This window comes from Ammospiza caudacuta, chromosome 6 (assembly GCF_027887145.1).
Source record: "Ammospiza caudacuta isolate bAmmCau1 chromosome 6, bAmmCau1.pri, whole genome shotgun sequence".
NCBI lineage: Eukaryota > Metazoa > Chordata > Aves > Passeriformes > Passerellidae > Ammospiza > Ammospiza caudacuta.
Window position 1 is genome coordinate 17,381,841 of NC_080598.1, and position 19,987 is coordinate 17,401,827.

The 19,987-nt window shown below is 38.2% G+C and overlaps 1 protein-coding gene across 1 annotated transcript in view; it reads left to right on the forward strand.

Annotated features, from left to right (window-relative positions):
- Nucleotides 1–19,987, forward strand: part of OTOG (otogelin) — a 92,415-nt gene that overhangs the window by 14,034 nt on the left and 58,394 nt on the right. Inside the window, exons 11-23 of the mRNA XM_058806859.1 lie at nt 61–170; nt 965–1,090; nt 2,238–2,346; nt 3,196–3,242; nt 3,728–3,873; nt 9,351–9,483; nt 10,453–10,630; nt 12,416–12,540; nt 13,417–13,629; nt 15,185–15,350; nt 15,857–15,931; nt 18,718–18,761; nt 19,197–19,350. Of these exons, the coding sequence (XP_058662842.1) occupies nt 61–170; nt 965–1,090; nt 2,238–2,346; nt 3,196–3,242; nt 3,728–3,873; nt 9,351–9,483; nt 10,453–10,630; nt 12,416–12,540; nt 13,417–13,629; nt 15,185–15,350; nt 15,857–15,931; nt 18,718–18,761; nt 19,197–19,350 (1,626 nt within the window). The remainder of the gene's footprint in view (nt 1–60; nt 171–964; nt 1,091–2,237; nt 2,347–3,195; nt 3,243–3,727; nt 3,874–9,350; nt 9,484–10,452; nt 10,631–12,415; nt 12,541–13,416; nt 13,630–15,184; nt 15,351–15,856; nt 15,932–18,717; nt 18,762–19,196; nt 19,351–19,987) is intronic.

Sequence of the window (19,987 nt, forward strand, 5' to 3'; positions counted from 1 at the left end):
GTTATGAGTGTGTGTTTGAATGGAGGCACAAAATAATATGTCACCTTTTATTTGTGTAAGGTCAGCAGCTGATGATGCCACCTGGTGTCGAGCGCTCACTGAGTACGCCAGGGCGTGTGCCCAGGCAGGAAAGCCACTTCATGGATGGCGTGTGCACTTCCAGCAGTGTGGTAATGCCCATGCTCCTCTCTTGGAAATGCTGCTTGCTCCTTGTGTTTTGAGAAGGCTGCCCTTCATAGTTTCAGTTCCTTGACTTTCTCCAGTTTTGGACTTGTACTATTGGTAATGAAGTGATTCAGTGAGTCAGACTTGCTTCAAGGCTACATTAATGCAATGGATTTTCTCTTTAAAGTGTGCAATTTTTTAAAGCATTAAGCTTATTACAATGTGATTCTTTAAGGTGATTAACTGTTTTTATTTTCATGGAGCTACTCTTTTAAATATTGCCAAAGTCTTCATGGCTTTGTGATATATAAAATGTGTGTCACAAGTGTTAAAAATAAATTTTAAGTTATACTTGCATAAGACTTCATGTTACAAGACTTTACTTACATTACAAGTCATGTAATGTAAGTTTGAAAGAGCTTGTCTAATTTGGGTGCCTGCCTGGACCACAGGATCAAAACTGCTTTGTCATCTATGACGGAAGGGTGGTTCCAAAAAATCTGTGTTAATGGGTGTCCTGACTGCTTCTGATGATGGTCTAAGAATCCAAACAGCTCTGTTTTGAGAAAACATGATTTAAGATTATTCCTTCTTAATGCACCTTTAATAAAGAAAATATCAATATGTACCAATTCTGTGTGTTAGGAAAGCCATTGTTTTACACAGTGTTTATCTAGAGAACAGATACTCAACTGACATGCCAGAAAATAGATCACTGAAAGGAGCATGTGCAATCCATTGGTGCCCTGTGACAGTAGCTGTACACCTTTTCATTTCTCTGCCTGTTTTTGCATTTCAGTCATTACATGTGCTGAGCCCTTGACCTACAGTGAATGCATCAACTGCTGCCCTGTTTCATGCCACCAGCAATCCCAGTGCATTGGCAGTGAGCTCCACTGCATTGATGGCTGCTTCTGCCCAGATGGTGAGTTCTGCTTCTCAGGTTCCACACACCTGGTTCCACAAAACATTCAGAGTGTTCCTCCCCAGGTTTACATCCCTCTCTGACCTGCCTAGATAAGAAGCAGGAGCTCTTTATAAACTGAGTGTCAGCAGTGTGGGTAACTGACCTTGTTTTCCTTACTGACAGCAGCCTTTTCCTCCCTATAAAAAGTAGGAATAGGTTTCAGCTCAGATCCATGTTCTACCTGTAGAGTTACACAATTTCAGTGAAGAACGGGATTTTCTCTGTTGCATCCTCCTGATTGTGGTGCTTGCTGATTGTTTCTTGTTGGCTGGGGAGGATTATTTTGGTAGCATGGGTTTTTTTTGTTTTATTTTTTTTTTCTGGTTAGGGTGCTTAGAAAGGCTCAAAACCATGACATAAATAAAACTCGTTCCTGTGGCCAGAAACAGGTGTTGATATTGAAGTTCTTAGGTTGCTGTATCATTCTGGCAAATGAGGTATTTAGCAGTGTGGTCTGTAGTGAACCTTTACCCTCATCACCAAAGTAGATGTTGATATCCAGTTTTCCCCTAGTTATTGGCTTCTGTTGAGTTCAGAATTCTGTCTAAAAGAGGACAGGAAGTTATGGATGGATCTTCAAGTCCTGCCTCTTATAAACTTATAAACCTTTGTTTATAAGTTTAATGATATGTGTCATAAATTGTCTTTTATGGTTTGGTAAAGCCTTTTTTTTCTGGTCCTCTGGTAAGAAAATAATAATAATCATTATAGTAATAAGGAAAAAAGGCAAAAAAAAAATCAGTGAAATGAGGACCATAGAGGCAAAGATTTGTAAATGTGTTAGATGTGTTTGTAAATAAGTCAAAGGCACTCATAGCAGCATGGCCTGTATGTTTGTGTTTGTTATTTTGTGTGTGTGTTACTCCCTCTCACCCAGTAATTAAATACTTGGCTTTTTCACTATATTTGCTCTATCTCAGGAAATTTAGTGACTTGATCCCTGTAATATAATTTATTTAATGTAATTCAAATGCACTTTTTGTGAAAATGGCTAACAAATAGTCTAAAGATTTATTATCATATAAAATGATCATTGGTGTTGGTTTTGAGTATAATTGTTAGTGCTCTGTCAGCCACTTTTTTCTTGTTATTTTATGTCTTCTAGGCTTAATTTATGAAAATGGATCATGTGTCAAGCCTATGGACTGTCCTTGTGACTACCATGGAAGTTTCTTTGAGATGGGTTCAGTGGTTTATGAAGAATGTAATAACTGGTGAGTAATTCTTCTTACTACATTGTGAACCAAATCCTTGAATGATCATAAGAAACAGCTTCTTCAAGGCCTATTTCAGTTAGAAATTGGATAAACTTGATAAACGCTCCCTGTTTCTACATAAGAAATGGCTACTCTTTGTATGTTTTGCAATTAAGGCAAAGATAAACTATTAAGCTATTAATGTGGAAGAAGAGAACATGACAAATACTGCAGAGAATATTGTAATATTTAATCCTGTTCTCCATTTCGGACTCTCACTTAAAAGAATCTAGAATTCAAAATCTTAACAGGAAAACTGTACTGACTTGTTCTCCTGTTTGTATTGTCTCTTTATTTCTTGGACATAAAGAGCCTAATGTAATTCTGACATTAAGCTGCTGTTTTGGAGTTTAAAAGTCAATTTTATGATTTGGAAAGAAAAATTTGTAGGAAGAGAATGTGACTTTTAGTGGATCACCTTAACTGAAGAAAATGGATGAACTAGCAGATGAGAAACTTATGCTTCCCCCCAAAAGTTCTTGTCTTTTAAAGTCATAAAATTCAAATTACTTGTGTTTTTCCTCAGTATTTTTAATATATTATTAATCCTTAACTTTTCTAATGGTTATTAAGGAGCTAAAAAGAAATGGTAGTGACACTGGGTGCATGGATGAAATTACACATGATTCTGTCCTCATGACAAGCTTCCAGCCATGAAGACAGTGCTAATTAACCCTGTTGTACCCTTTTATAAGACTGAAGACATTTGGTGCTCATTCCATAGAGAAGGGATGCAGGAAGAACAACTGAGGGACAGCTGTGTATAATTCACAGAATAAAAGTATGAAAAATTTCTTTTGATTTCAGCACCTGCATTGGAGGAAAGTGGATCTGTACAAATTTTACATGTCCAGGTATGTTAAAGTCCCAAATACTGTTTGGTAAGTCAATTCTTACTTCAGTAAGTCTCCCTTTTAGATGTTAATATAGTGTTTCATTATGTAATTTGCATTTTTATTTCAATCCACGCACTCAGTAGATTAAATACTAAAATGCCTGGCTTATCAGTTAAATGTGTTAATGTTTCTGAAAATCAGTTTAAAGAGCCACAAATTCAATACCCATAATATACAGATGACAGATATTATTGCCTCCTTCTAGGGGAGGAGCTGTTCAGGTATCCTGGCTGGGCATCAGGTAGGAACTCCGTAACAAAAGCAAGGATAAGTTTTGGTTCCTAATACCTGGTTGTAATATATATATATATATAGATATATATATATGCAATTTTTTAAGTTATAGAATGTATCAGAGTGTATGAACTCCACAGCAGCAATAACTGTGAGGAATATGCTGTCTTTATTGTAGATTTGGGTGCATTATTTGTGATGTTTTTCAGCTGAATGCTCAGTCTCAGGAGACACTCACTTCATGACCTTTGATGGGCGCAGATACACTTTCCAAGCCCCCTGCCAGTACATCCTGGCCAAGAGCCGCACGTCTGGGATGTTCACGGTGTCCTTGCAGAATGCCCCTTGTGGACAGGTAGGGCTTGCAGCCTTCCTGTGACCTTTGTGTCCTGAAGGGTCTGTTAACTGAGGGGAAAAACAAAGCTTTTAAGAAGAAAAGCAAGCTACAAGCCTGTGCACGTGTATAGCTGATACTAAATGTGCTATTAAAGGTAATTCAAAGGATGGTCCTATTTTATTTTTGAAAGTTTCTGAAGCTGTGCACAGGTGTCTCCAAATATTTTGCCTGCCTTATGTCCAAGACCCATTCTTTCCTTTATTTTGTATGTGCATTTCTGTGCATGTATCATACAACTATGTGTGAGGTGTGGAGCACTGGTGGGGTTTTTGACTACAGAGTTTTGGTTTTTTTCAGTCTTGTTTGGGCTTATGATGTTCAGGAAGTGATGTCAAGGTAGAAGAGGTCTTAAAAATACATCCATGGTATGGGAAGTGCAGGTGACAGAGCTCTGCTGTTTTCTGGAATCAGGCTTTTCTCACACTGAGTCCTACGTGTGCATGTAAGGGCAGGATTTTGCCCACGTTTATTGTAAAGTTGTGATTACCAAGCTGCTGGACTTGCAGTAGGAGAGAGTTTGGATCTTGGCCTAATTTATGTTTTGTCTCCAATGGCCTTCTGCAATAGTTTTTATTTAGAAGCAACTGTACAGGTATTTGAGGTGTATATAGCCTTAAGTGACTTTGCTGTAATTCTAGACCATCTGTATATGTTAGGCCCGCATTGTTACACAATTCACATGAAATTAGATTTAGTGCCATTGCTTTGTACTTCTGTGGAGGTAACTACATTAGTTTTCTTTTGTGTTCTAAGTAAAAGTATGATTCTATAAGTCCTTTTTGCATTAATGATTGCAGTCACTCTTTTCTGCAGTTTCCATTGTTCATGCAGTTGAGATTTCCCTGGGGAGATGAAATGGTTATATAAGTTGTCATGCTACACTGTCTAAGGGCCTATTTCAGTAGTCATTTTCTATTTGTGCGTTTTAACCTACTTCTCAGGGGGACAGAAAAGACTTAAGTAGAAAGTTAGAATAAAGTTGCAGTGACGAGTTTATTATAATAGAAGTTATTTATTTTCAATCCAGGTAAGAGGTAGGAGACTGAGGGCAGGGAGTCCCCTGATCGCAGTGGTACAAATTGGGAAGTAAGAAAAATAGTTTAGCTGGAATAGAGACCAAATATATTTTGAAATTTGATGATGCTGAAATAAATGTCTCTTCTGTAGTTCCTAGGAGAGCCCTATCAGGATACCAGGTGAGATGTGACAGGGCCTAGAAGTTACCACTATTGAAAAAGTGGATTCCCGAGTAGCAAATAAAATTGCTGTATAACGTTTTAACAGTCTTTAGCTCTTTGAGATAGCAGTGTTACAGTGAAGGCTGTGAGATTAAATGTTGGCAAGGACATGGACATTTTAAAAAACTTCTAGGCTTTACCCTCTGGGTGCATTATTCTTGTGATCCTGCTAGTATTTCCAATTTATAGAAAGATTGAGGCTGTTTCAAGATGTAGCTGGTTGTTAGAATTCCCCACTTCAAATGCATATTTTAGTTAGCTTGGTTTTATTTCAGCAAGTTGGGCTAACTTCATTCTGTGCTAACCTTGGAATCCTGAGGAGCTGATCAAGTTAGTATCATCTCAATTAAAAAAACTTAAAAGAATAGGTGTGAAACAAAACATAAGCATAAGCATGCATCCATTCAGTCAGTGTCAGAGTCTCAGAATTTTGCAGAGTCCAAGAAGCTTGAGAAATGTGGTTGTGTATAGTGCAGCTGTATTATATCATGGAGGAAAAGCCAAGGAAATCCCCAGAGAAACTGCAGAGGCAACTTGTTTATCCAAGGAGAGTTGAGGCCAAAGTGACTTCTTGCTCGCAGCAGGTTTTCATTGGACAGCCCATCAATAGAGCAGATACCTCCTGTGGTAATGGGCAGAGTACCTATGTGTATCTGATTGCCTCGTGCTAGGAACACTTCTCTTTCTGTACAAGCAGACAGAATTGTGCTTTTTTGTTTAGTTGTTGTGATTAATTTTTGCTGGGCAAGGTGATAACCAAACTAGTTGGCTTTCTGCCTCACTGCTGAGACTGTGCAGTGCCTCTTGCCTTCTTCTTCAGCCTGACTTAGTGATTTTGCTTAAGGTGTCTCTGTGTCCAGGTCATTTGCAGGTGAAAAAACCCAGGTTCTCTTGGCTTTTACTGCATGTTCAGCTTCATACTTCAGCTAGCCTTTAACAAAGGTAATCTGATCAGTCGTAACAGGTGTAGATTTTACAGAGGTCTGAGTAAAGCATTCTGGATGTTAGCAATCAGGTGGGTAATCAGAGGATTTTGGGATATGTCCCAGGGCTATGTGCTGCTGATTTAATTATCAGTGTACAGGTGGTAAGAGGGCAGTGAGAACAGTTTTTGTAGTAGAGTGCAATAATGTGGGGCTTCAGAGCAGCTATTCAAGGGTCTGATTATCAACCAGCTGGTACCACTTGGCAGAGGAGCTGCTTTCAGTTCCCCAGGCACCCTCCATTATCTTTTTTACCCATTTATTAAAATTAATGAATTGAAATGGGAAGCTAAAAGATTTCTAATGTGGAATCTCATATTTCTTGATGGTTTGAGATTTTATGTGCTTCTTTAAAAAAGCCTTATCACTCCGATCTCATTCAAGCAGACTAGAAAATGTGGAAAGAAAATACCTGGGGAGATTTTAGCTTTCTGAATCACAAAGAATCCAGTCATCCTGAGCCTCAGAGTTGGTGACATAAACAGTCATCAGGCAACAAGTTATTTCAAAACGATGTGAAATTTTGTTTAAGCACTTTCTGGAAGGAGAATCAGTCAAGTGATCAGCACAGCTTAACCTTATCTGAGTTTCAGGTGACAGCCTTACTGGCTTTGTAGTTTGTATGATGAGAAGGTCTTCTGAATATAGATATTTTTTTCAAGTATCTAGTGAGAGAAATGGCCATTCCTGTGAAAACCCCTGCCAAAAGCTGGCTGGGCAGTGCTGTGAAAGAAACAGTCTATTGGAACAGAGAACAATTGTCAGGCAGAATTTCTCCTTCAGTTTAAACCTGAAGGAATAATAAAGCTTTTGTTAATACTGTGCAATGTATACAAATACTATGGAGGGTTGTTTTCTTGGTTCTCCTCTGCTCCTCATGTCACCTGCCATTCTTTTATTTTAGCTTCTTAAAAGCCCAACAATATTGTCACTCTGTAGCCATTGTTGCTGAATTAAATGCACAGAAACCTAATTTCTTGGTGAAGAGGTGAGACAGCAAGATAAGCTACAAGCACATGGTTTGATGAGGCAGATGTCTGTCTTCACTGTCACTCCAGGGGAGCTGGTTGAGCTGATGAAATAGCTCCAGCTATTTTTATAATTTACCATTTTTAATTTGCATTTTATCATTTCATTTGCTGGTGAAAGATCACTGTTGCATTATTATCTAGAGACAGGGAAACTCTGCATGTATTTGTTTATCTTTATGCGCCATTGTGTGTACTTGTGTCCGTGGTATTTGAAGAGCTGTCAGGTGATCTGCTCTGCTGCTAGTTCAGCATGTGTCAGGACCACATGGTACTGTACTGAGATCCTTGCAGCTCTAGGAATGGTTTTCAACCAGCAGGGCAACATCTGCCCTGGATTAGACACATCCCAGTGAAAGTCAGAGAGTTGAATAGAAGTGTAAATCTTTGGCCTGAGCGTTCTGATCTCTTTCACCATGAGTGGTGCTATTCACTGTGTAATTTTGATGTTTGTGCAACTGTCCAAAAGTTATCTTGACTAGATCTTTTTCACTGTCTCTTTCAGCACTGAAAATGCTTAAAACTTGGCTGTTTCATTGTTAGTCATTCCTTCACTGGAGGCAGTGGGGATGAATAATGCAGCCTCCAACACCTCTGGTGGTTATTCCTTGGCTGCAGCACAGTTCCAGGTCCAATCAGTGTGGAATGCTAGGGAGACCTAGACTGCTGTTTGACTAAATGATTTCAGACACATCTGTAAATGTTCTGGTCTATAAGGCTGTTTTGAATTTGTGCTCAAAATGGTGTTGGTAAGAGAGATGTTTTTGTTACAACATTGAGACGTTGAAGACACATAGTCAAGATGAGAGGAAAATGAACAAATAGTGTGACAAGAGTGGACCCAATTTCTGTCATTGTTCTGGAATAGCTGTTAAATGGTTACGAGGCCTTGCAGTGAAGGAGGCTGAATAGAAGAAACAAGAGTTGGGTGCTTTCCCCTTTTGTCTGCAGATGGCAGGGAATAGAAAATCTCTGAACTTTACCCAGCCACATCAAGCCAGTGGAAATAAGTTGGTGTCTCAAGCTATGGTGAAGAGATTTGAGTCTAGTTGGAGTATCAGAAACCCAATTTCCTTCTAGAGCAATGAGAGAGTAAAATGTAGACTGGGATTCTTATGTCTTTTAGCATGTAGCAAGGTCAATGCTGACATGGGGAAATTTGAGTCATCTCTTGATCCACCACTGCACCTGATTCTCTTTGGTAGAGCATTTTTCTTTTAAATTAGTGATCAAATTCATCCTGTTAAGAAAAATTTGTTAATCTGCTGTAATTAATGTACATGATTTAACAATCATTCTTTCCATACTGACATTGGAAGCCAAAGTACTTGTACTTACTCTGGAAAGTGGATGTCCTATTCTGAAAATTTTGATTGTGACTGATTTCTGTTAATCACCTCTTTGATTCGTTTTCATGTTACTTAAGAGAGGTGTAGAATTTCATTTAATTAGTTCCTTTTGGTACTTTTGAAAATTAAGTTTCACTGAAGAGTGTGGGTGTAAAAAAAGTAAATAGGTCTAGGTTTTTTTTTCTTAAGAATGTTTCATCCAGACTGCAATGCAGTATTCCTACCCGTGTGTTCTTCTATGTGACATTTTGACTTGGAGAAGTGAAACGCAAATAAGAATAAGCGATGGTAGCAGCAATAAGCAAGCTGGGTCAGTTGGATGTTGTGATATTATATGCTGGCATGATGCTGCCTTTTATATCAGTATTCATCTACAGAGCTTATGAACATGTTCTATTCTACAACTCCCCTCTGAGATAATGAACTTAAGTGCTGTTTTAAATAAGGATTCACAAGCTGTTTGTCTCCCATTAATGTTTGTCTTTAAAAGAATTTTATACCTTAAAATATGCTTGAAAGGACCTGGGTATATCAGAACACATTGACATTGTTAGTGAATATCAACTCAGCCTCAGTGGGCCTTTAATCAGGTGCCTCATGAGTTGTGTGTGTCTGTGTGAGCTATGTGAGAATTGTTCAAATTCCTCTTGCCAAATCTCACTTCTGTGCTGTTTTTGCATAGCATGCTAATGTCATTATTAAACCCATATACTGATTTTTCTTAGCTGTTAGGCTGCACATTTCTTAAGTGCACTCTGCTAAGAAGCAGGGTGTCTATTAAAATTTTCAATTCCCACTAACTATAACTTTTCTTGTTTGCTCTGCTCTCACTTGCAGAACCAGGATGGGTCATGTATCCAATCTGTCAGCCTCATTCTTAAGCAGGACCCTAAGAGGCAAGTGACCCTGACTCATTCAGGAGATGTTTTGATCTATGACCAGTACAAAATTAACCTGCCTTATGCAGATGGTAAGGAGTAATACATAACCATATAACTCTTATCAAACACTAGAGCAGTATTTCAATGACATTTGTGCGTGTTGTGGTACTGTCAGTATTGCTAACATGCTGAAATTAGAAGGCATATTTTAGTGTCAATATTGCTCTTTCTTATTAAATGCTTCACAAATTAACTTTTGATGTACTTTTTACAGTAATGGTAGGAGTTGTGCACTAGCTGCATTAGGCCAGTTGTCTCTAACATTATGATTTTGTTTATTTTAACAAGTCCAAATGCCATCCCACACATTTGCAAGGTTTTTTAGTTCTTGCCTGAGGGGAAATTCTTTTTTCTGATTCTTGAATTAAATAATTTCTTCTCCCATTTTTGTAAGCAACTCATGTAAATTTAAGGAGAAAGGACCCTACTGCCCCTTAGGGGTGAGCTCCAGATTTTCAGACAAAAAATTTATTTTGCTTCTTTTGGCTTTGAGTTTTTAAATCCCTCTGTCCTGAAGATGTCTGGCATTCTGCATAGTATATATGACTGTGAGATTTAGTGTTATCTTTAATGAGAGTTTTTTATGCAAATCATTAGTACAATTGGTGTCTGCAAGGCCTTGGCTCTTTGGAGATTTCACAAAAAAAGATTTTGAAATAGGAGTCATGTTCCTGGTTTTAGGATTAGTTTGTCTACACAAATGTTCTGCATTGTTGCTGTCTTTACATTGATTTAATTTAGTTTACCTTTGTGAATATATCACTTAACACTCAATGCATTTTAAACCAGTGTGGTGAGTCTCACAAGTTTCTTGCTTTGTTCCTAATGTTTGAATCAATATAACCTTTCATGAGAAATCCATGTTCAGATAAAAATAGGACCTTAATAGGAAAAAACTTAGATAAAAGTGATATAAACCAGTGAAATGACAAGAAACAAAATGTAAATTTCAAGCAGGTTTTCTTTGCCTTTCAGCAGTCTCTGTTTTTGCTCCCCAGAGTTATTTGAAATACGGAAGCTGTCCTCTGTATTCCTGCAAGTCAAGACCCAGATTGGGTTACAGGTCCTCTACGACAGAGAAGGACTGAGGCTGTACCTTCAGGTGGATGAACGTTGGAAGGACGACACCGTGGGCCTTTGTGGGACCTTCAATGGAAACACTGAGGATGATTTTCTGTATGCAGAGCTGCAAGATTTCAATATCTATAGTTATCTGAGCTGCCAGTATATGAGTATCTGTAGATAGAGTGGTAAATCAAGTGTGTACTGAAGCTGAAAGGATGGATACCAAGAATAATTTATTTTGAAGTTTTTCATTAGTGAGATAGATAGTAGGGTTCAATTTGCTAATAGAAAATCTGTAGTTTCAGCTGCAGGATATCAAGCCTGGTTTTGCTAGAAATATTTTAATTTAAAATTCTGGTGAAATATATCTGATGCACAAGAGCTACTTTACCAGGAAAAAGTGTTGTCCAAAATACAGAGTGGCCTATATACAGAACTTTCTGCCCCTCTGCAAGGCTCTATCTCTTTCCAGCTCCTGTGTTCTCCTGTGAGCCCTAATCTGCTGTCTCTGACAGAGCCCCCATTGTTCAGTGCCTGCAGAGCAGCAAGAGGAACTGGCTGCTGCCTGAGCTTCCCTTCCTTGTGCTGCAGGGAGCAGTGCTCAGGGCTGCCCAAGCACCACAGCCAAAGCTGCTGTTTGCCCAGCTTCTCTGCAGCTTATGTCTCACAGACACTGAAGAGCAAATTGGCTTCCAGGGGATTAGAGAAGCCTAGTGGAGCTGGGAGAACAACACAAAGTTAGGACTCAACAACAAGATATGAAATTCTTCTATTATTTCCTTTTTTTTTGCACTTGGAACAGCTGGAATTTTTCTAACTCAAAACTAATTGAAAAATGGGAAAGCTTTCCGTTATAGTTCCCATTTAAAAAGACAGATACACAAATATACCAGTGGAATTTTGAACAGTTTCTATGTTACAGATGAAAAACCCTGATCAGACTATTATTTATAATGAGACTATGAAATACATAGCATCTAAATTAAAAGGTTATTATTAATGTAAAGCTACTTAAAATATTTGTGTTTGACAGATAGTGTTGTAGTGTATTTTTGATGACAGTCTTTGGATTGCTCTCATGCAAATGAGAAGCTGTGCAGTAGTTGGTATTTGTAAATTCAGTCCTTAAACCTGGAGTCTTACAAGTTGTGCTCAGACATGACACAGACTGTGGTATCAAAGCATATTGACACAAACACAACCAGCCTGATCCACAGCAGATTTGGGATACTTGCCATAGACAGTGGTGTCTGTTGCAACACCTTCACTCCCAGCTGCTTTAGCAGTGGCAACACTTAACTGTGTGCCTTGTGCAATATTTTCCCTCAAATATAATGTTCCGTATTTAAATGCACAGTTCTGATCATTCTTTCTGTATGACATTACTGTGCCTTGGTTATTTTGATCAAAGTCTTTATTGCTCAGCTTCTATTTCCTAGGTTTCACAGGTATCTGTTCAATTGCATTTGCAGTTATATTTTTGGAGGTTTGGGTTTCTTTTCTTTTGTCTTTCCTACAAGGAATAAAGGGCTTGGGAAGTCAGCAACAGACAGGAAGCTAAAGGTAGAGGAGAGATTAAAAATGGATCAGATATCACTAAGGAGCCAAAAAGACAAATAAGGGAGTTCAAACTATCAGGACAGTGATGCTCCCTGCTTTCTTATAAAAATGAAACTTGGTCTGATTTGGTCATTTCTTCCTTAAAAAGTCCCTAGAGGATATTTTTTTTTCTGAGCCTCTACCTGCTAACAAAGGAGTCCTGAAACTTACAGTTTTATAGATGAGTGAATGAGAATATGAAATGGTGAAAGAGGGGCTTGAATCAGAGGGTGTAAGAACTGAGATCATCCTGCAAATTCACTGTACTTTTTCTGACTGACTTCTGTTTTGTGGAAGATCTCCTGTTGGAGTAACAGAAAGCACTCCAGAGCTGTTTGGAAACTCTTGGAAGACTTCATCTGGGTGTGTTCTTGAGCATGACAGCTCACAGGTGGATCCATGTGATGTTCATCTGCAGGCAGGTGGGCAGCCAGGGCAGATTCTCACTGACAAATGCATTTCTGCTTAGTACACCTGTGCCCATTTTCCTAGCTGGATCAGGTACAGAAATAACCAGACCTACCCATGAAAGAAATTAGTACCTAGGGTAGTATAGAGGCAGCTGAGTTCAATCCCTTAAGAACTCACATTGTGTAATTTGAGGATTTTGTAGTACTTGCGGAGGCGTTTGAAATACCTCATTTTTATTTCTGGTTTGCAGTTACACTGTGGTAAATTAGACATGCATTAAAAGATGCTAGGATGTCTTGTGTTGGTGATGCTGCTAGTTAAGATGGAGACTCAAAACTATTGCAGCATTCATTTTTGAGAATACTGAAAAAAGTAAATACTTGATTTAGTTGTCTACTATGGAAGAGAATGAGAAGGATGCTTACACATTGCCAGCCTATAGAATTAGAAAGGGACTATCCAGCTGGGATAACATGCAGGTGACTGATGCTATGAGGACCACAGATGGTCACTAAGTCATCAGTTATATCTATTTCACAATTTCTACCACTTCTTGTATTCACACTAAACACTTGTAAAGACACAGAGGTAGATTATTAAGGTTTCCCCTGTGATTTCAGCAGTGCTAGGGAATTGTCATGTCTCCTGCTACAACATCACTTGTCTCTTGAGTACACCATGTGCAGTGCTAATAAGCTGCATTGTTGGTAACACATTGGGACAGGAATGTTAGTCCTTCTGAACAGCTGTGTAGGTAACAAAGACAAAAATATTTATGTGGCAGTAGTAAATAACCATGATTGGTTGCATTGTGTAGAAGACACTTTTTGTTCCAAGTCTCTTTAAACTCCCTCACTGAAACAGTTTTTAATCTGTTATTTGTGTAGCCTCTTATGCAGCGGAAGCTTGTAGCATCCTTACGAAAGATCTTTTTGCTCCATGCTACCCCTATTTGAGTCCTGTTCCCTATTTTGAGCAGTGCAGAAGAGACACTTGCAAATGTGGACAGACTTGTTTTTGCTCTGCTCTGGCCCATTACACTCATCACTGCCGAAGGTTTGGAATTGTAATAGATTTCAGAGGAGCTGTCCCAGATTGTGGTGAGTTTCCTGTCACTTCTAGACTTAAATAATTATTGCCTGAGGACTTTAGAGACAATCAGCAAATAAAATTAAATCAATCCAGTCTTTTAAATGAGAAAAGGATTAATTTTTACACGAACTTTTGCATGCAGGGCAAGGTTCTTTTTTTAAAAAGAATTTTCTGTCAAGATAGAATCCTCTAAAAACACTGGTACAAATTCTTCCTTTTCTGCAGTTCTTTGATTTATGAAATATTACAAATATTTTTAAAGTTGTCAGCAGGCTTCAAATGTGTACAGAACTCAAAATATGTCAGTCCTTATTATATGGCATTGCATATCTTATATAAATATTATTCCTGAACTGCATGGATTACTTTTCCTTGTAGATGCTAGGTTTATCTAATTCTTTAAATGAACAAGATAAAGAATGAAGTGTTAAGAATTAAGTATTAAGCAATTTTAGTTGGTTTTGTCTACTTCTGCTGTCTGACAATCTCTGCTTATTCTCTTACTGTCAGTGACGCTGAAATAGACAAAGTGCAGAAGCAAGTGTTGAAACTTGGTGTTGTTATTTAGTTTAAAATGAATAGAACATTATAGACTATATGTATCTTTATAGATAAAGGTGATGTCTGTTACTACTCCATAAATCCTCACAAGCAAAGGATAATATTAAATTCTGTAGTTTATATTAGATTTTAGTGATGGAAAAGATATTGATAGGGCATGTTGGGCCCTCACATACATTTGAAAAAAAATATAAAATTGGAAACCCTTTCAAACCATCTGAAATTGATACCCCTGATGTAGGTCTGGCTCTATTAAAAAGTCTGAGAATCTTTTCTAAGGAGTATTCAAGAGCTTAGCATTTAGCACTTGTCATCACATCATGTAATTATCTGTGTTTTAATGCACGATAAAGAGAATTAATTTAGTCCAGCTTAACCATCTTAAGCTGGGATATCTGTATGTATATCTGAAAAGACTGCCTTGTTTGCAATTATTAGGGCTTGAATGGCTGTGTCCACTTACGATTGAGTCACTCAAGCCACTTCATTTTATTTTACTTTTCTGGAAACAAATATAGTTTTCTCACAGTATATTTAAAAAGTCATGCTTGTAGCACTTAAAATATATTCATCTGTTTTTATTTCAAGAGCTTCAGTGTTTTTTTAGTAGAGCTTTATGAGAGACAGATATTTATATATATAGATATATATATAAAAGAAAATTTAATATGTTATTGTGCAACATCTGCAAAGCTCTTTTAAGGTGCTGTGCATTTCCAAAAGCCCATGCACGAATGGCAAGTTCTTTCAGAGTTAGAGGCAAAAAGGCTTCATCTGTTCGGTTTCCACAGTGTAAATCTGGATTACCTGCACAGACTCATTGCTCTTGTTATTACTGTGGATTTACATCTGTGTAGTTTACACAGCATAGTGCCAAGATAGCAATTTTAGTGGAATTTAATGTGATTGGGAACAAAAGAAGGGAGATGTTTATCAGAAGACTGTTGGGAGGTCCTTGAGTCTCTTGCAGTGTAATTTGAGAGATTTGTTTCGTTTGGACAGCTCTTTCATGTGAAGACACAAAGGAGTACAGTACTTGTGTATCTACCTGTGGCAGGACCTGCCAAGCGCTGTCTGTGCCAGAGACATGCAGCAGTGACTGCGTTGAAGGCTGTGCTTGTCCTTCTGGAATGTATTTGGATGCCAGGACGGAGCGATGCGTGCAGCGGTGGGTAAAGTTGCAGTTCTGATGGCCACGCTCACTGTGTGGCTTCAGACCACCAGATTTGCAAGTCAGAGCGGAAAGCTAATTAACTTGTACCCTTGTAGATGATAGGCATCTGTAAACTTGACAGGGTCTCTTAGACCCTCTTAGAATTATATAGAACTGGATGTCTGTGTGATCAGAAATAGCTTTTCTATAACATGGACACTCAGTGAACATCATCAGCGCTAGTTGTTACTTGGTCTGGTTTTTGGCACATAAGAGATAGAAAACATAAGCTTCCATTTTCCTACTAATTTAGTTTGAAATGGGCTTGAGTTATACAGCAGTATTGAGATCAATTGCTTGCATTTAAACAAAAACCCTGAACAAGCAGGAAACTCCCCGCTAACCAAAAAAACCACACAAAAAACAACACAGCAACTGAAATTTGAACAGCAATTTAATGGGAATTTTATCTTGTTTTTTCAGTTTGGGTTAATCAGTTACATGTTTTTCCTCTATTCCAGAAATGAATGCCCATGTTTTTTTCAAGGAATTGACTATCCCCCAGGAGAAAATGTCATGACATCTTTAGGCAAATGGTGAGATAAACAATTGTGTTTTCACAAAATTAAATTGTCATCTTTTTAAGAGCTCTTTGAAATAATTTTAGCTAGTTTGTTGGGTTTTCTTTCAGTTGTTTTAGTAATTTTAAATGAAACCTACAGAATAGACCAGTTTTCTGTGTTTGACAAAAGTCCTTTAGAACTTAGGCTTTCCGGGCTGCTGTGCTTTGTAATGCAATATATTGAAGCTCAAAACAGAAAGAAAAGCCACAATAATTCTTATATCATACTAATCTGGAGAGCTTCAGAAAAGCACAGTTTCCTGACTGTCCAAAGATCTTATTGCTATTCTCCTTCCCTTTACCAGATTCTAAATCCATTTATGAAGCATTATTCAGAACCTGTCTTCCACTAGTATAGAACCATTGCAAAAGAGCAGTGTGGCCTTTATCAACTAACAAACGACACAAAAAATGGTCCGCTGCAGCCAATGATAAATAAGCATCTCTGTTATGGTTCCTTACATTTGGCATTTGTTCTTGTCCTCTTGCTCTTCCATTTGCATCATTGCTGTCCTGACATTAAAGAAGAAAGTTTGTTAGGTGCTCCTGGCTCCTGCCTGCTGCATCCTTTTCAGCAGTTATTTCTGTCTGGAGAAGATTAAGTAATGTGGATGACAAGCTCTGTAGATAAAAATCTTTCAGAAATAACATCTGAGCTCTGACTGCCTGTATCAGTTGTTACAGCGCTTAATTAAAAGCAGAGCAGACCAAATTGTCTGTGACAGATCAGTGTAGTACTTGTTACAAAGGCCAAATTAGAGATTGGGGTTGTCAGACTCCTGTTGCAATGGGGACACTTAGTGAGCACACACAAACGCCTTCTCATTCTTGTCAGCAGTCCATAAATACTGACTGTTATAAATTGATGAAGACATCACCAAGTTAGCTTAATTTTTTACCTTAGGGCAGATTCCCTGGAGTGTGCCAGGCAGCCCATGATGCATATGAGGCCCTGCAAAGGCTGGGTGCACTGTTGCCTGCCCTCCCAATGTGTTTTTGTTTACAGAATGTGCCAAACAGCCCTGGCAGCCAAGAGAAGATGCTTCTTCTTGTGAATCTTTAATCCTCCTTCTCAAAGGTCTAGTTCAGCTAATTTTGCTGACCCATCTGATGGATATATGGTTGAATGTAAATCATGTGATCATCCACGAATGTAGTTTTTTAAAAAATTGCTGTAGACAAAAATGCTCTTCATGTTAATTTCAGTGCAATTGCTTGGGATCTGGCAGCTTGTCTGCTAATAAAATTAATCTACTGGTTTATAACTACTAGGATTTTAGCTGGAATTACAGATCTGTGTCTCCTATCTAGCTGCAATTTTTACTTGAGGTGTTTTTTTGATAAGGCTATATACAGATCTGTTGAGAGGAAAGGCTTTCAAATGCAGAAGTATGTGTAGAGGGATAGAATATAAGAAAATAAAGCTAGTGTAGAAAGTAATGTTACCCCTAAGGAGTTGCAGCTGGGCCAATTAGCAAGGATTAGGAACAGGCCTGACTTTACCAGGCCACAGCTGTAAGCAGTGAGAAGAAGAGTGCTATAAAAGAGTGGGGTGGGTGAGAGGGGAACTGGGGTCAGTGGCTGCTTTGGGAAGGAGAAAGAGTCAGTGCTCTGAGGAGCTGACCACGAGAAAACACCAAGAAGGTATGAAACTTTTGCCATAAGGAGACAACAGTATGGAGCCCCTGCAATAAGATGACAACAAGTACAGACTGTCAGCTCCTGTGAATTGCCTTATGCCAAGCAATGCATTAGGAATCCTGTAGGAATAAATGTGTGGATGAACTGGAAAAAATGCTCTGTGATGAAGCGTTCTTTTTATCTGTCGCTTTGTCTTCGAAACAATTAGGATCTTAATTTTCTTCTCCCCATGCTTTATTCTTCTCAATTGCTTCCTGTTTGGAACTTCCCACTTTCAAACTGGAATTTCTTATCTATGGAACAGCTTTTCTGCTCTGTTGCTTTCAACAAGTTCTTTGAAATATTTTCATTGATGTTATATCAGCCTTTGAGTTGCCTCCCTCTCAGTTGCCTTTGGTACTCCTTTTCCTCTTCCCTCAGTGATACTGTGCAGTCCATGAGTGCTTTTCCTGCAGGACTTTGGGGTCCATACACAACTCCATATATGTTCACAGGGAGGCTGTAGCCCACACAGAATTTGATTCTGAATCTGCTGACCAGCCAGAAGAGTCCTGGGGATCCTAATTCTTTTAGCTATTGCAAAAGAATGGGAAAATAGTGCTGGATTTCATGGCCTCAGCTTCTTTAGTGATGACCAGGACCTCAAACTCAGCCAGCACTGCTACAGTTTTCCCTGACAATGAGCTGCAATAGGAGCTGCTACCATTTTAGAAAAGTACAGGGCTATTTTGGCCCAAATTAGAAAGGAGCAGACAGTGTTAGTTTTCTCAGTTCTTCCCTACACACAGTATCCTGTTAGGTTGAGGTTTATGCAGCTTTGAACTGTTTCATGCAGGGGAAATGTCTTCTGGGGAGCAGTATGGGGGCATGTTCATGTACATATTTTTTTGTCAGCCCATGCATCTTAACTCCTAATAACATAATGTATAAAGCAAAAGGTTGGAGTTTAACTAATGGTCTTCATGAGTTAAGGCAATGCTTTATCGATGGTTATAATGTTCAGTGCAAACATTTATAAAATTATTTTCTATTGGCTTATTCTGCATTACTAAATAGAATATATTAATATGTTTTAGCTGTTCCTGGCTCTCAGTACATTTTTGTGTATTTCTATTGCAGCCATTGCAGGGATGGAGTAATGAACTGTGATAACAACATAATAGGTGAGTGGAGGGAGAGGGAAACGATGCTTCAAGCCCAGTGAATAAATTTCCTCCAGTCTCAAAGATAGATAGTGCTATGTGTACAAATTAATTTCTGAGAAGGGATTCTATTTGTGTGTTGAAAAGTAATGCTCCTGCTTTGCACCAACCTAACTGTTCAAAATACTGTTAAATCTGAAAATCCTGTTTCCCCCAGTACTTTAAAATACTATTTTTTTTCTTGCTAATGCAGATGAGCTTAGCTGCATGATAAACAGCAGACCTTCAGTAGGGAAACAAAAGGATAGCTTTGCCCCAAATAATATGGAGAGGCAACTGAATGCTACTAGTATTGCTGAATGATATATTCTCTGTGTTACAAATCCTTATTGCACACATTTACAGAACACAGAATTTCAGGTGTGAAGGCTGAAGCATTTGTCCATTTTCCCCCAGCCCACAGCTGCCCAGTTGGACAGATTTATATTAACTGCAGTAATCCACAAGTGGATCCTGAGCTCAGCAGAGAGAGGACTTGTGAGAATCAGCTGCTGAACCTCACTTTCTCAACACACCTTCCCTGTGTGTCAGGCTGTGTCTGCCCACCAGGGTGAGTACAGACAGATTTGCGTCTTTTGCTGCACAAACATGATTGAGTAATTAATTCTACTTGGACAATTTGAGATCTCAAAGGCTGAGCATCAAGCTTGTGAAGGCTTACCCCATGGTACTGGCTGTTAAAGTGATAATAAATGCTAAACCAAGAGACAAGTGGAGTTAAATACTTCATAGTAATGTGATCAAAAAACAAGAATAGAGAAAAGGCATTGAAATGATTTTATTCAATCTGTTCTGTTACAATAGAATTATGTTTATCTAGATTTTTTTTCAAATATCTAACATCTTATTTCAATATTTGGCTGAGGGAGATAAGTTTATTCATTCATAGGCATAATTTTTAGTATTTTTTCCCTCATAAGAATCTCTTAAGTCTTGGGGATTTATGCTGATAATATACAGATGAGCTGTTGTGGAATCAAGCACTCTATTGTTGAGAGAATTTCAATTATAAAAATTACAATACTGTGTTTAAATTATGTTAGTCTTCATGGAATTTAATTTGTTAAGCACATAGCCTGAAGTTTTTTTGGTGTTATAACTCTGAAATAATTTCAACTGTTGAAATAGCTCAGCTGAAGTCTGTGCACTCATACTGAGGGATGTGTAGATATTTCCATCTCATGATA